The 15,795-nt window shown below is 35.2% G+C and overlaps 1 protein-coding gene and 1 non-coding gene across 3 annotated transcripts in view; one reads left to right on the top strand and one right to left on the bottom strand.

Moving 5' to 3' along the window:
• Copg2 (COPI coat complex subunit gamma 2) overlaps positions 1 to 15,795 on the bottom strand; it is a 239,418-nt gene that overhangs the window by 170,088 nt on the left and 53,535 nt on the right. For both annotated transcript variants that reach the window (XM_063240650.1, XM_063240642.1), the window contains exons 6-9: positions 11,564 to 11,639; positions 9,981 to 10,073; positions 8,470 to 8,556; positions 6,458 to 6,615 (exon numbers count right to left, since the gene is read on the bottom strand). In XM_063240650.1, the coding sequence (XP_063096720.1) occupies positions 6,458 to 6,615; positions 8,470 to 8,556; positions 9,981 to 10,073; positions 11,564 to 11,639 (414 nt within the window). The remainder of the gene's footprint in view (positions 1 to 6,457; positions 6,616 to 8,469; positions 8,557 to 9,980; positions 10,074 to 11,563; positions 11,640 to 15,795) is intronic.
• Positions 15,048 to 15,173, top strand: LOC111754768 (U6atac minor spliceosomal RNA). The gene has a single exon (XR_002789434.1). It is a non-coding gene; the product is annotated as a U6atac minor spliceosomal RNA (small nuclear RNA).

Genomic DNA, 15,795 nt, shown 5'->3' with positions numbered 1-15,795 from the left:
CAACCAACCATGGACAGAAACTATGAGCCAAAATAACCTCTCTACCTTCAAGTTGCAGATGTTAAATATTTTTTTCCCAGCTACCAGACAGTGACTAAGACATTTTCTACTGACCTGATTTTTCTTTTGACTACAGGTCACACTTCCCCAATTCTTGTCTAGTAATTTTTACTGTATTACAGTAAGACCCTGGTTTATGAACATCTGAGTTGCAAACTTGCACATATAAAAAGACCTTGCATTACAAACATTCACAGATATAAAAAAATCGTCAAAGTAGGTCAAGTGTCTGCCGAACACTGTTGCAGCTGTGCTACCCTGTGCTTACTGTACAGTGCAATAGTGTACAGTAGTACGGGGCTCAATCACAGCCCAGGATGTCCAGAAGCAAGAGGAAAAACAGTAGTGATGTGGTGGGGAGTGCTGGGAAGCACAAAGCAATAAGCACAGAAACAAAAGAGTAAGCAAAAGGGTAAACAATTGAGAGACTGGACTGAGCCAAAAAGATAGTAGAAAAGCAGTAGACTGCTTTTCTAATAACATGAATTGTTCAATCACTAGCACAATTCCAAAGAACAAGGACAAGATCATGGAACATGTAATGTTTGCTGTGCTAATGAAGGCGACAATATAGTATAAGCCTTACTTACAAGTAAATCTGACTTAAGAACATTCTCCTGGAAAGGAGCTCTTTCGTAAAGACTTATTTTAGACACAGTGAATATTATACTACAAAGATTTTATAACTTATATTTCTCTAGAAGGCCTCTTTGGGGGGCTGGGGATTTAGCTCAGCGGCATAAGCACCTGCCTTGCAAGCAGGCAGTCGTGAGTTCGAGCCCCAGTACCGGAAAAAAGGAAAAAAATAAAAAATAAAAAAAACTGAAGGCTTCTTTGGCTGACATCAAACTGAAAATTTTATGTCCTCTATAATAAGTTGAAGCTAAAGTATCTATGTAGTGATTTTTTAAAAATTTTATTTTAAGGAGAAAAAAAATCAATAAAAACAAAGGTATGGAATTTCAAAAACAAGATAATAGGAAATTGACAATGGTTAATATATTGCATATTGTTATCTTCAAAGTAGTTGCTCAGATTATAAGACATAGGCATGCAAAATTGGTCAAACAATATACAAACAAACCGTATTTTTTCCAGTGAGCTAACAGAAATCAGTAGTATAATTATCTTAGCTATTTTTTATTTAGTGCTTTTATCTTAATAGTGATTACTTATTGTCAAGTTTTCTAGAGGTTCCCCCTGTACATGCACAGTGGTCAGACAATGATTTTTTTCCAGGTTTTAATATGGATTTTTAGACTCATTCCTTTTGCAGCCTCTTCCTTTCCATGATTTCCACCCTAAATTTTCAGTCACTCTTCCAACCTCAAACTGTGTTCTGACTTTGTCTGTTAAATACTGAAGCATTCTGCCATTTCATATTCACCAACTGTAAATGCTATCAGGAAAACAGCCAAAATAAATTTCACCCAGTATGCAGCTTCCATCTTTCAGGCATCAACTGCCTGCCAGTCTGTATTTCCCTTTCACCACTCAGCAGTATGTTCAAGCCATTTTGAGTTTTCTTTGGGTGAGGCACATTTTTATATTAATGATGTCATTATTTGCAAAAGGGTTGATCTTACCAAGCTATACCATTATTACTGGAAGCAAGCTAAGAATAATAAGACCAAAAATACAGAAAGGAGATTTAGGAGAGGAGGGAGGGAAGAATAGGAAGGAGAAAGAGATTAAAAGAAGCTATTAGGTACTTGCGCTAACTCCCCAAGAAGAATGTAAACTTCATGTACTATAAAAAAACTCATTAAAGTAAATTTTTTAAAAAAGCAAAAAAATGCCTCTGAAGAAGCCCAACTCTCTCAAAGCAGATCCCAGGGTTACCAATAGAGAGAAAAATCAACCAAATTGCTGAGCTGCATGAAATGATTTTTGAGAAAGCAAAGAAACTTGGCAAGCTTTGACTTGTCTAAAAGATGGCAAATTTACAAATGGACAGATATTACTATGTAAAAAAAAAATAAAAATTAGAAGAGCTGATGAAAACTATTCAAAACATGCATTACAAATTTATCAAAGAAATAGACTCCATGAAAAGGTGCCACACAGAACTTTTTTTTTAAAAATGCTGTTGAAAACACAAACAGTAGAAATAAGCAAGGTAATGTATTGTTATATTGTTATGTCCTCTTTTATCTCAATCTCTCCCTTATTCATTAAAAAATTATTTAGTTATTTTTACGGTTTTTTTTAATTAAGGGGAAAAATTTAAAAAATTAGCAGGATATATAAAGTAACTTTTTTTGATTTCCTATTAACTTGTTCTGAAGTCCTGTAATACTCCTACTATCTTGTTTTGACTGATTAGACTCTGTTCCATTCTGTATGATAGTATCAAGTTTAAGGGTATAGGCAACTACTTTGAAGGCAATAAGATTCACTAAGATGCCCATTCTGGTTTGACTATTGTCTCCTTTGGAAGTCCTGTAATGTTTACAATGCTTAAGTTTTATTGGTCTTGTTCTCTACTGTTTTGTTCAACTTTATAATATCTAATGAGATAGACAATTCTTTTTAAGGAAACAAGAGACATTGTTGATAACCTTGTACTCTGTTTTACATCATGTGCTATGTCTATCCTTGGTTTTGACTGACAGCTCTGTTTTGCCATATTTGACTTTATTCCCCCCCCAAAAAAAGTAATAAAAACTAAGGAGTAATAAAACCCAAAATGTGTGGATTTTGTTGTAAAAAAGAGAGGGAAAAAAAGAGCTCTAAAGGATACAACAGCAAGTGTGTTTAGGAGTGTTAAATAGGTGACCATATTAATGTTTTTAGTTGGATCATTGAACACAACTGTTTGCAGTCTCACTGTTTGAATGTCCACTTTGTATGCTTTGATACTGTGATTTGAGCAACTATCTTTAAGATGATAATATGTAATCTATTAACTGGTGATTTCTTACTGTTTTTTTTTTTTTTTTTTTGTAGTTCTGTATTACTTGTACCCTTACATTGCTTTGTTTTGTTTTGTGTTTTTCTCTTTTTCCTTTTAAATAAAATTAAAAAAAAAATAAAAAAGAAAGAAGCAAGGTAAGAAAAGAGTCAGACCTCCAGGACAAAGTGAAAACATGATGAAATACAGAGACAGAGACAGAGACAGAGAGAGAGAAGAAAGCTAAGAGAGTAAAACAAATTAATCTAACAACTACTAGACAAGCTAAAAAGACTAAAGAAAGACTAAGACTAAATCTCGTTAGAAATTACAGGACAATGGTCACAGAAGAAATAAGGCAGTTCCTAGAGTTAAACGATTAATTCCAGTAAAACATACCAGAATTTGAGTCACAAGGAAAGCTGTCCTAATAGATAAGTTTATAACTGTGGAGGCCCACATCAGAAAAACAGAGCAAGCCAAATATCTTTGTAATATTCTTAAAGATCACAGAAAAACAAGAAAAATCCAAATCCAGAGCTAGTACAAGGAAGGAAATTACGAAGATCAAAGCAGAAATCAATGAAAGGGAGACTAAAAACTAATACAAAGAATAAACTGAAGAGTTGATACCTTGAAAGAATAAACAAAAAACTAAACTCTCAGAAAAGACCTAAATCAGTTCAATCACAGATGAAAAAGATGAAATCACACAGGACACTACCTAAATCCAGAAATCTGTAACAAACTACTTCCATACCTGTAGAATAATGAATTGGAGAACTTAGTAAAAATGGAGAGATCCCTAGATATATATAAATTATAAAAACAAAACCAAGAAGACTTAAAAATCATGAATAATCTAGTAACAGGCAATAAAACTGAAGAAGTAATAGAGAACTTACTAATAAAAGCCAAGAACCTGATGTATTTACTGTCAACTCTACAATACTTCAGGATACCTACTCCCAATACTCCTCAAACTCTTTAATGGAATCAAAAGTGAAAGAGTACTCCTAAGGTCATTTTTGAAAGCTAGCATTACCCTGAATCCAAAATCAGACAAGGATCCAACCAAAAAGGAAAACCACTGGCTAATCTCTCTAATGAACATAGACATGAAAATTCCCAAAAAGATACTGGCTAACAGAATAAAACAAATCTTCAAACAGATCAACCCTCACCCAGACCCAAGAGGTCCTGGGAAGCATACACTGTACCTCTATTCCCTAGGTTCTCTACAGCACAGGGCAACAGAATCACACTGATCTGATCAAAGAGACCAGTGCCCAGGAGGTCAGTTTTGCTGCAGGACTGAAATCATACCCTTCCACAGAGACCTGATGAGAGACAGCCTTGGGAGACAGGCTTGGAGAGGGGTATAGCAAGCTAAACAGGGATCTGCCCTAGCAGATCCCTTGGGGTCCTGGTCCCCATTCAGGAAGATCACAGGGCCTGTATTCTGTTGTGGTGGCACAGGATCAGTAGGAGTCACTGCCCTGTGAAGAGGTCCTGAAGAAGTATGCATACAGCCTGCTGATGTCTGAGCTCTGGCACTGCTGCCAACATCCACAGAAATCAGTGATCTAAATTACTACAGGTCACTATAATGGAGGCCTAAAACACTTCACTAAAATGACAGTCCTCTTTGTGTTAGTAAAGGGCCGTTCACGAGTGGTTCCTAGCATTTGTCATTATCCAGTTGACATTTGATACCATTAAATTTACTACCACATATACTCTGGTTTCTCTTCAGATCATATAAATCTTTCGCCTTTTAAATTTACTACCATAGACAAGGTAACATAAAGATGGCAGGCAATTGGTTTTCTCTCTATGCCAAACCTGGGTTACTTGGGAGTGGGGGGAGGGGTCATACAGAATACCACTGTTTGCTCTCAAAGAACAGGGCACTGAACCAAAGAATTTGCAAACTGTAGTACATGCATACACATGAACATGAAAAAGCCAGCCAACAAAATGCCTCTAAAACTCCCAGCTCGGTAGCTCCAAGATGGCAGAGTGGTAACCAGTAACAAATCAGCCTAAAATTTGAAATCCAGGCAGTGGAACATACAATTTGGGGAAGAAAAGAATGGAGGTGGATCCCTAAGACCCAGGAGGATCTAAAGGAAAACTGGAGACCATAAGGAAAGTGAAGAGCAATATCAGTGCAGAAAAAGGAGTAGCACTCTCTTGACTCCCAGATCATGGCATGGGAGTGGAGGTTCAAATATACAAAGGCATGTGAGGGGAGGTGACTCCAAAGGCCACCAGGGAGAAACGAACCACTGGAACAGAGCAGTGGATGTCATGAGTTACAACACTTGGTAAGTGACTTCAGTCGAAGCATCTGCCACATCCCCTGGACAGAGTGCTTGGCCAGATACCATTTTAGGGTGAGGCAACTGAACCTGAGAGCAGCCTTGGGTTGGCTTTTCTTAGGGTTCCATTCACTGCATAAGGAACAGCCATTAAGAGAAATCAAGGGTCAGGGAGCTGAGGTCAGGTTGGCATGAGATACCTGGAATGCTTTAGGCTGAAATAATTAGGATCAGCCTGAACTTCTGCAGAACTGAAAGCACCAGAATCAGCATCCCACTGTAATCCTACCGCATCCTCGCTGGGCCCACCCAGCATGGATCTGGGCTCTGTTCACCTCCTTTGTCTACCAGTGAGAGTAGACACACCCTGAATTGGACACTGCCACAAAAGTGCAGAGCTCAGGAGATAACCACAGGCTTGAAATCACAGAAAAGGTTTTTTTTCTTCTTATTTTTGTTTGTTTCATGAGTGTAAACATTGGTTTTAGTTTTTTCTGTTGTTGCTGCTGTTGTCTTTAGTTCTCACTTTGTTTTTTTCCTCCTGCCTTCTTCACCAGTTTCCAAAGCTTGGGTAATCTCTGTCCTTCCACCTTGCTTCTCATCTCTTTCTTACCTTTTATTTCTCTTTTTCCTCTTATCCCTTTTAAATTTTTCCCTTGAGAAAGTTTCTCTGCTGTATTATATATTGTACATAATTTTCTGATTTGTTTTGTATTTTAGGATATACAAGATGATCCTTATTTTCTCTTCCAGCTCTAATATTTAATTACCTGACAATCTGTAAGTATTTTTTGTTCAACAGTAGCCTGTCAATATATTATTAGCAATCATTACCTATTAGATGCATATACATACAACAGCTACTTATTTTTAAATTGTGTTGCTTGGAATCCAATAATATGTGGCATGGCATACACCTGTAATCACAATACTTGAGAAACTGAGGCAGGAGGACCACTTTGAGTTCAAGGCCAGCCTGGGCTACAAAGTGAGGTGAAGGCCAGCCTGAACTGCATAGTGAAACCCTGTCTTGGAAAAAAAAAAAAAAAAAAAAAAAAATCAAACCTATCTGTAAAGTTTGCACTGCCCTAAAAATATTTACATTTATAAATAAGAGTTCACTTCAACTCAGAGGAATATTAACTTGCAAATGGAAAACAAGTAAGGTGAAGATATTTACCCATCCTCAGTTTCCTTTAGTAAACGACTAGCAATTCGGATCAGCATGCAGTAAGCAAACTGTGACTTCAGACCAGATTTAGTAAACTTATTTAACATCTTGGAAACAGCAAGACGATCATTCTTTCTAAGGTGATACAGGACTCCCAATGCATGATACTGAAAAACAAGAAAAAAAACTTGGCACATGGACTAGAAAAAAGACAGAAACCTTACATGAAAATAGAATACTACAATAACGATACTACAATAGGAACTAGATCAAAGATGCTTCATAAAAAGAAATCCAAGTCTAATGTATAGAAAGAGGATATATATTCTCCCTAGTAAACTAAACACAAGTAAGACTAACATGATAAGAAGTTATAATTTATCCCAGAAGTTATAAATTCAGACTGGACAAGTACAAAGGAGATGATACACAGCTTGAAAATGGCTCCAGCAGGTTCAACACTGGCCCACACACACACAAACTTAAAGCTTTATCAGTGTTTCAGGTCTCATTCATTCATTTATATTTATCTTGAGACAGGCGCTTACTATGTTTTTGGGGTTTTTTTTGTCTTTTTCCTTTCTATCGGTACCAGGGATTGAACTCACGACTGCCTGCTTGCAGGGCAGGCGCTTATGCCGCTGAGCTAAATCTCCAGCCCCAGGCACTTACTGTGTTACTGGTGATGAACCCATGAGCTCAAAGGATTCTCCCACTTCAGCCTTTCAAGTTCTCTAACTATAGGTATGTACCACCATCCCTGGTTACAAGTCTCTTTTTTGTGGCTTTAAATCATGTGTGACCATCTTACAAGTTTCAAGATTGATCTCCTAAAGTAAGCTAACAGTATTATCATGACATTTCGCATAAAAACATAATAACCAGAGTTGGGACAGTGACAGTGTCCAAGGGATGAGTTACTACTCTGTTCCTTATAATTAAATTTGCCAATATGAAAAAATATAAACATCGAAAAGCCATAAATAAACACCATCTCAAATACACAAGAAGTACTTTATGCTGTAGTAGAAAATGGTCCCCCAGCCAGTATACTTCAGGTTCTCAGTTGCCCAGGTAATAAATCCTGTTGCAGTTCTGGTTGCTTCTGTCTCCTAGAAACAGCTGGTCACTACGATACGTATTGTAAGAACCAATCCCCAGTTGACAAGCCATTCTGCCTCTGTACTTCTTACTTACTTATCCCATATAAGTCCTAGACCACCAGAGATTAGGGCCTGATATTTTTGGAATGATCCCAATCAATGCCCACTGACATAAATAAAATGGCCTCCAAATCGTGTCATTTCAGTGTTTCTGCTGCAATGCAAGATTACCAATCAAGAATATAATCTTGCTGGGAACTATAATTCCAGCTACTTGGGAGACTAAAGCAAGAAAATTAAAAGATCAAGGCCAGCTGGGCAACTTGGCAAAACCCTGTGTCTAAATTTAAAAATTAATAGAAAGTATTGAGGAAGTAGCTTGGTGCTGAACATGCTTCCCTAGCATGTGTAAGATCCTAGGTTGAATCCCCAGTATCAGAAAGAAAAGAAGATAATACTCTTGTTCCTTTTAATAAGAAATAGCCTAATAACTACCATTAAAAGATCTTATTTGTAAAATGACTTCAAAGTTTTATATAGTAAAAACTGTTCATTATTTTTATGTCTATACTCAAGTCCTGAGAAACTTGGAGTTGAATATTCTATCATTTTACACAAATCACTTTTCATATAAAAGCCTACAATACACTTTGAAGGGCCTTTGGAATGAGCATTTCTATCTATAACCAAACATAAGAACCTTTACCAAACATCCCTATGGAAACTTACCTATCTTCTTCTAAATAATCAAAGATCTATGAAAGTAATCATAATTAGTGAGGTAACTATTTGAAAATATACACTGGTAGGCTACTTAAATGCCAAACAATTTGCCTTTAGTCACTACCAGGAAATCAGTAGGTTCCCCTCAAAAAAAGATGATCTGGCCATATAGGCTCATGTGATTCAGTGACTTACCTGGACCATAATATTATCACTTGATGCAGCTTCTTGGGCTTCATTTATCCAGCGTTTAACCACATCATAGCTTATCTTCATCATATGCTAAATGTGAAGGCAAAAGAGAATAAGGTATGATCACTAGAAGTTTAGAAACATGAGTTAATTTTCTTACAAAATTACATTAGACATATCCAAGACAGAAGATTTTAAATGTGGTGGACAGGGTACAAGAGAAGGGATTTAATATAGGATACATAATTTATGGGATTATTTTATAATATTCACCCAAAGAGTCAAATGCAAAAGAGTACAGCAAATCTGTCTACACACTAGAGATCCAAAGAATCCAGCTGAGGCCTAGATACCATGGCAATGTCCTGCAAGAGTCCAGCTGGAGGCTTAGAGCCCACACCAATGTGCCATGCAAGTCTGTATCAAGGATCTGCACTAGGAAGGCCCAAAGGTCAGTAGTGGAGGCTAGAAAGTCTGTACCAGTAGGATAGAGGATCTGTGCCAGGAAGCTGAGAGATATGCTCTGGAGTCAGGAAGTGATGCCTCAAGGTAAGGACCAGAGCTCCCTCAAAAAGAACCATAGCCATCCTCAGAGACAACAAGGACCCAAACTCTTCCAATCATGAGAACAGCTGAGTTTCATAACAGGAAAAAGTGTGACAAGCTTCTCCAGGATAATCAACAGCACATAGCTTCCTCTCCAGTTCTCTTTTTATGCTGTTGGTAATAATCCTCAGGTATGCCTTCCACACCCAGCATCACACTGACTCTGTTCAGCTGGGTGTTACAAATTGACCATTAGTTAATCCACCACAATAAATGAATCTACTTCATTCTTCATTACTAATAAACCAGAAACATTTCCTTCAATACCTCTTTGCAGTGTTGAAAATGTGAGCTGGAAGGGGGAATACTATACTAAAATACTATTCCAGGAAACTCCCTTGAAGAAAATAACTGAGCACAATATATCCGCTGCTGTAAAACTAAACCAACGACATTCCAAAATCAGGAAATCTTGTGGTTCAGATGTTCTAATACATAAACACATTCATTACTGATTTTAATCAAATGCAGTGTAACTTCACCTTTAATGAATACATTTTGTTTTAATGAAAAGGATAAAGAAAAGTTATTACTAAAAACAAAAACCGTTTCCAGGGAGGAAATTCAGAAGTAAAACAGGTGACTGAACTGAAAGACACAGTCAGACAGAAGGCATCAAGGAAAGACAAAGAGGCAAGAGGCAGAGCCACAGGTCATAAAGGAAAAAAAGTTTGAAAGGAGCAGCTCTCAGTTTTTCCCGTCCCCTACTTCACTCCACCCCCATTCCAACTTTGAGATTCCTAAAACTTTTCAAACATGAAATTTTATGCTTTTATTGTCCACTGTAACTGCTAAAACACATCTGAATAAAGCCAGTAATGTATACATATTTTTAAACCGTAACACTTTGCTTTTGCAACTAGAAAATGTACCATGTTAAAGAACCAGAAAACTGCCTGCTCACTTACTAAGGAAGATACCAGTGCTGAACTGGATACACTGGAGACTTTGTCCACAATGGCCTGCTTCATGTATCTTTCAATGGCTTGTAACATTGTTCCCTAATAACATTCAAAAAGAAAAAGCGATTGAAAAAACTGTCATGCAAAATTACCGCTTCAAAGTAATTTACAAAAAACAGTCATATACATATGTGCAAAATTTAGATTAAAAGGATTATTATATAATACAGTAATAATATCCCAGGATACAGAACTCAAATAAGCCAGGGGGAAGCTTCAAAAAAGAACCCAAGACTATTATGTAATAAATTTTAATTGTTCAGTAATGAAATAAAAGTAGAGAATTCCTGTTTGAAGGAAATACACAAGGAGAAGCTAACTTTCTCAATAAGAGATATTATAAACAAATTCCTATATGCCAATAGAGACTACATCCCTAACCTTCTTTTGCTAAATCACTACATTGCCTAAGCTGGGCTAAAATTCATGATCATCCTATCTCAGCCTTCTAGTGTGTAAGCTACTTCTGAGGTCCTAAAACTGCCTCTATATGAAGGGCATATATTACATATAGATCCAAGATACTCAATAAAGAAAATATAATCCATAATTACTTTAGACACATAAATGTTCTTTCCAGAGAGGTCCACCCTTAGCTAATCCTAAAAATTTCACTACAACAAGCCCTCAGCACAAAATCTTATGGAAATAAAGCTCCTTATTGCTTTAACTGGAAAAAACCTTAGGACTGGGAAGGTGGTAGCAGATAAAGATGAGTGAACAGATTAGGATTGGTATTCAGATAAAGAGAGTTTTATCACTAGCTCAGCACAGACTACTCATATCACCAATTAAAGCTACAAACAATCACAATAAAACAACAGGGAAAAAAAAACTATTTCTTTTAGGACTACATTTGCCAAATTTAACCACCTGATTTGGCCAAAACTTTAAAACTTAAGAACGCTGCAAATACACATATAAGATATATCTAAACATGGGTATACAGCTATTATTCAATTTGCTTGGCAATGCTGGCCTGCCCTTCAGTTCAACCTTTCCTACTCAAGAGTTCCTGAAACATACTTAATGAACACATCACTCCAGATCTGACAGACTGTATCAGGTTAAAATTCTGACTCAGATCCAGGTGTACACAAGCTTCCAGTTACAAGGGTCCCAGTCTAGGAAAATCATGGATAACCACAATAAATATCTAAAAAGCTTGCTGCTAAATTCCTTAGATCTCCCCTGTTTCTGGCTCTGGTAACTGGTTATAAGCTTTACATCAAATTCTGAGTGACCTATGTCCTATAATTTCAAAAAAATTTAAAGCCACATTGCAATGGATTTTTATTTGCTATAAGCAATGTGCCCTATTACAGTTCATGGTAGTAAATATATAGTGAGAAAACACATTACTCTAAATAGACAAAAGAAAGTAATCTGAAAGAAGATAAGGCTAGAGTCACAGAAGCCTGTTAGGTAGTCATGTGTCTCTTACACTGGAGATTCACAAAGTCAGACTAGAGAATCCTGCTAAATCAGAATGTTCCCTTTGGTAACTCAGTAAAACAAAGAAAACTTACATCTGTGATTCTGCAGAGTGCCCTGATGGCTGGGCCCCGGTACACATCTTCCTTTCCAGTCATGTCCTTGGTCAGACTAAGAAAAATCAAATTAGTCTTCATGAGGTCAATTAAAGTACTGCCATGCTGCTAGATACTATATATTTGTAATACAGAAAACTGTACTCAAAACATAGGAAGCTTGAAATTGGCATTATCAATCTTAAAATGTGATCATAAGTGTTTCATATATGCAGATCTAATAGTAAAACCCACAAGATGGACTGCCTAGTTAAAATACATGTAATATTGAAGAGTACATTCAATATGCTTCCACAGTAGAGTCTGAAGGATCACTGTCTTGTTTGTAACTGAAAGTTGCCTTTCTAGTTACTTTGAATCTTGTATTGTACACATAAACTTTTTTATGAAGTATGAAATAAAACATTTTTAAACAGAAAAGCAAAATAATAAATAAGATAAAATAAAATACACTTTCTTGAAGAGATATTCCTGGCTAATTCCCAATTGTCCCTAAAATTATTTTAACAGCTAGGTGATTCAACAAATGCTTCCCAGGCATATTTTTTTTGTATAAATGTTCAACTATTAGGTAGAAGTAGACTACAGATTATTCTAAGCAATATAATGGTAAGCAAAACAAGGACCACTGCCTTCATAAAACTTACATTCCAGTGGGAAGAGACATAAAAAATCAAGTAAATAGACAAGAAACTATAATTTTAAAAAACTAATAATTGGAATAAAAATAAGGACTGCAGTACAAGAGATCTTGAGGCTAAAATTCACTCACACCCAAAAAAACTATCAGATTAGACACAAAGTTTTATAAGAAAGGAATAATAAAAAATATAACTCATAAATTCTATCTCTTAGGCATAGTTTTCTAAAATGACAGTCATCAATGGATTCAGACCTTTCTACTGAGCTTCAGAAATAGACAGAAGCATGTGATCTAAGCAACAAAATTCCACATCCATAAAAGGTTTTATTTACCCTTTGCCTTTCTCTTCTGGTCTGCCATGCATTTATATTACTCCCAAATTAACTCAATTCTCTCTTTCTCAACTTTCGTGTTATTCAAAAGGGCCCACAACTCCTACTTCTCTTCTGTAGGACACCAAGAATAAAAAATCCTTGATTTCTTTCTTTTTCATGTACAACCCTTTACTTTGATACTAAGTGGTTTAATTATCCAAGCTAAACTTAAACTTGTAATCCTTCTACCTCAGTCTCCCAGAGTGCCAAGATTACAGGTGTGTGTCAATGCCTGGCTTCTTTCTTTTCTATTTATAAAAATAATTAATGTGTTTTATAATTAATTTTCAAAATATGCAGAAAAGTACAAAATATACTTACGTCTTCCCTAACCTACCTAGCTTTTAGTACCACTTAGAGATAACTACTATGAATAGTTTCTTATTAAGGAAAAAAAGTTTTAAGTGTATATAACCCCAGAAAATTTTTTAAATGTATATAATCAGACATTTATTAAAATATACAGAATCGCTCTTCACTTTGAAACCTTTTTCTTTGTATTTATAACTTGAGAATATTTCCACATCAATACTTTAAAAATTTTTTTTAGTTATCTATCCATGTATTTTTAAACATGTGATTTTTAAAAAACTTTCTTAGTATTGGGGATTGAATCTGTTGGCACTGAGCTATATTCTTAGCCTGCTTTTTATTTATTTACTTTTTTAAAAGACAGAGTCTCACCAAGGTACTGAATTGTTCAGACTGGGGTATAAGTTGCAATCATCCTGCCTTAGGCCCTAGAGTGCTGGGATTACGGGTGTGTACCACCATGCTTGGCTAATACCTGAGTATTAAAGTATCTTTTTATTTGTAGCACAGACTTGAATATAAATAGCGTACTAACCATTTTCCCACAAACACTTGAATTTTCCAATTAGATTTAAAAGTTGAGGATTCCGTTAATCAAGTTTGGAATGCGAATCAATACATATAATGATAGAAATGGATTTATAACAAACAAAAATGTTTAAGATTCCAGATGAATGCTAAAATAAATATTTTTAAGGCAGAGAAAGTTTTCTAAAAATAATGTTAAATAATAAATTTGAGAATGAAAACATAGGAGAGAATTCACCATTTTCAACCACCACAGTAATAAATTCAGACAAGCAACATCACCAAGCACGAAAATTACCATTAAAAGACTACTGGAAAGACATTCACATTATCAAAGTAAAATATTCAGGTAATTTTGGTGAAACATATATGTTAGAAATCCAAGTTCCTTTTCCTCCTAAAATGGTAGCTGTTATCACAAATCAATGATCCTTTGTGAATTTTATACAGATTGGAAATCTTATCTTTTTTATTTAAAATAATTTAGAAAATAGTCTTCTTTTAGCACTACATACACTGATTAGAAATGTTAGCTTTATATACTAAAATCATATGTGAATTTGGTTCTACCTTTCTAATTTCTTGGACATTACTTTTTTTCCTTTTTCTATACAAATTTATTTTACTCTCCCATTATAGAGAGCACTTTCCCCCTCATGACCCTTTTTTATCTAAACGATCCTGGTTGTGGACATGTAGCCTATTTCAGGTGAAATTTAGAATCATTAGTCAATATCCCATCAACACCTTGGTTTGAAGTGCCTACAGTTCATTGACAGGCTACCAAAAGGTGAATCCTTTCCATTTTCCCTGGCCTTCTTGAACTTGCCCCTCAATAGTTTTTAAATTTTCTTCAGATAGGTCCTGTACATTTAAGTTTATTTTGCAGTATTTCATCTGTCTTGTGTACTACAACAAATTGAAATTTTTATTTTATTCTATATTCTAACAAGTATTCAAATATAGAAAAACCATTTAATCTTCACAAAGTCCCTATAAGTAGGGATTAATACTATCCCTATTTTATAGATGGAGAAATCAAAGCATATAATGACTCACCTGGAAAGTAACAAGATAAGAATTTAACTCTAAACAGTGTAACATAAAAAATCATTTTAAATAACTGCTACTTCCCTTCCCAATATGTTATTTCTTTCTGCTGTGTAATTAGCATACTCTTCCATTTTGATATACCTAAGTATAATTGTTTCTTTTTCAAAGTAAATGTATAGGTTGCCTGCACTGTAGTAAGAAAACACACACTCTACTGCATTGCCACATTCTGAAATTAAGAGGTGTTCAGGAGCTGAACATATGCTGAATTTTGTAAGTGTTCTGCAAACACTTGTAAACGTAACAATTCTATTACAAAGGTATAATTTTCATAAATATTAATTAACCTTTACAAATATAACATTCAGATTTCTTTTTTTTATAACAAGGACATACTGGTATAGTTCTATTTGCATTTTTTGTGATTTTTGGTTTATGGATTTTAACACTATATTGATATATAATAATTCAATATATTTGTCTTAAGTTTGTATATTTATAAATATTCCTTCTCTGACTCATTCAAAACTTTCTGCATTGAAACTGATTTCCTGTGTTGTATGAAAGGAGAGAAGGCTAGCACTCCCCTTGACAAAGATGGAAGAGGCCCTTGGGCCTGACAACACGCATATGGTTAAGGCATTGCCACCTACTTCGTGGCATCTAACCACTGTTTTTATGGATAAAAAAGTTGTGGTATTTCTACACAATGGAGTATTACTCAGCTATAAAGAAGGATCACATTGAGATATTTATCAATAAATGGGCGCAGCTTGAGACCATACTCATAAGTGAAATAAATCAATCTCGCATGTGTGAATACCGAATAGTTTCCCTAATGTAAATAATGATTCAAATATATAAAAATATGTGGTAATCATGATTCCCCATTATGTGGCCTTGAAGCCTTATAAAGTTTTCACTTATTAATTGGAAAGGCTTTATTCTGGGCTTCTTGATATGGAAATATTTGAAGCTATAGTATATGAAGTTTTATTCAAATATTTCAAGGAAAAAGACAGACACTATGGTAACTACTACTAAGTCGGGTGGTAGTGAAGCACTAGGTTGCTGAAACAGTCATGCTTTGACCTGTATTGTTATATTGTTATGTCCTCTTTTATCTCAATCTCTCCCTTATTCATTAAAAAAATTATTTAGTTATTTTTTATGTTTTTTTTAATTAAGGGGAAAAATTTAAAAAATTAGCAGGATATATAATAGTAACTTTTTTGATTTCCTATTAACTTGTTCTGAAGTCCTGTAATACTCCTACTATCTTGTTTTGACTGATTAGACTC

Source organism: Cavia porcellus, unplaced genomic scaffold (assembly GCF_034190915.1).
Source record: "Cavia porcellus strain 051 isolate PalLab524CR breed Dunkin Hartley unplaced genomic scaffold, mCavPor4.1 scaffold_2, whole genome shotgun sequence".
Classification (NCBI taxonomy): Eukaryota; Metazoa; Chordata; class Mammalia; order Rodentia; family Caviidae; genus Cavia; species Cavia porcellus.
Note: the sequence above shows the minus strand (reverse complement) of the source record. Positions and strands in the feature narration are given on the sequence as shown.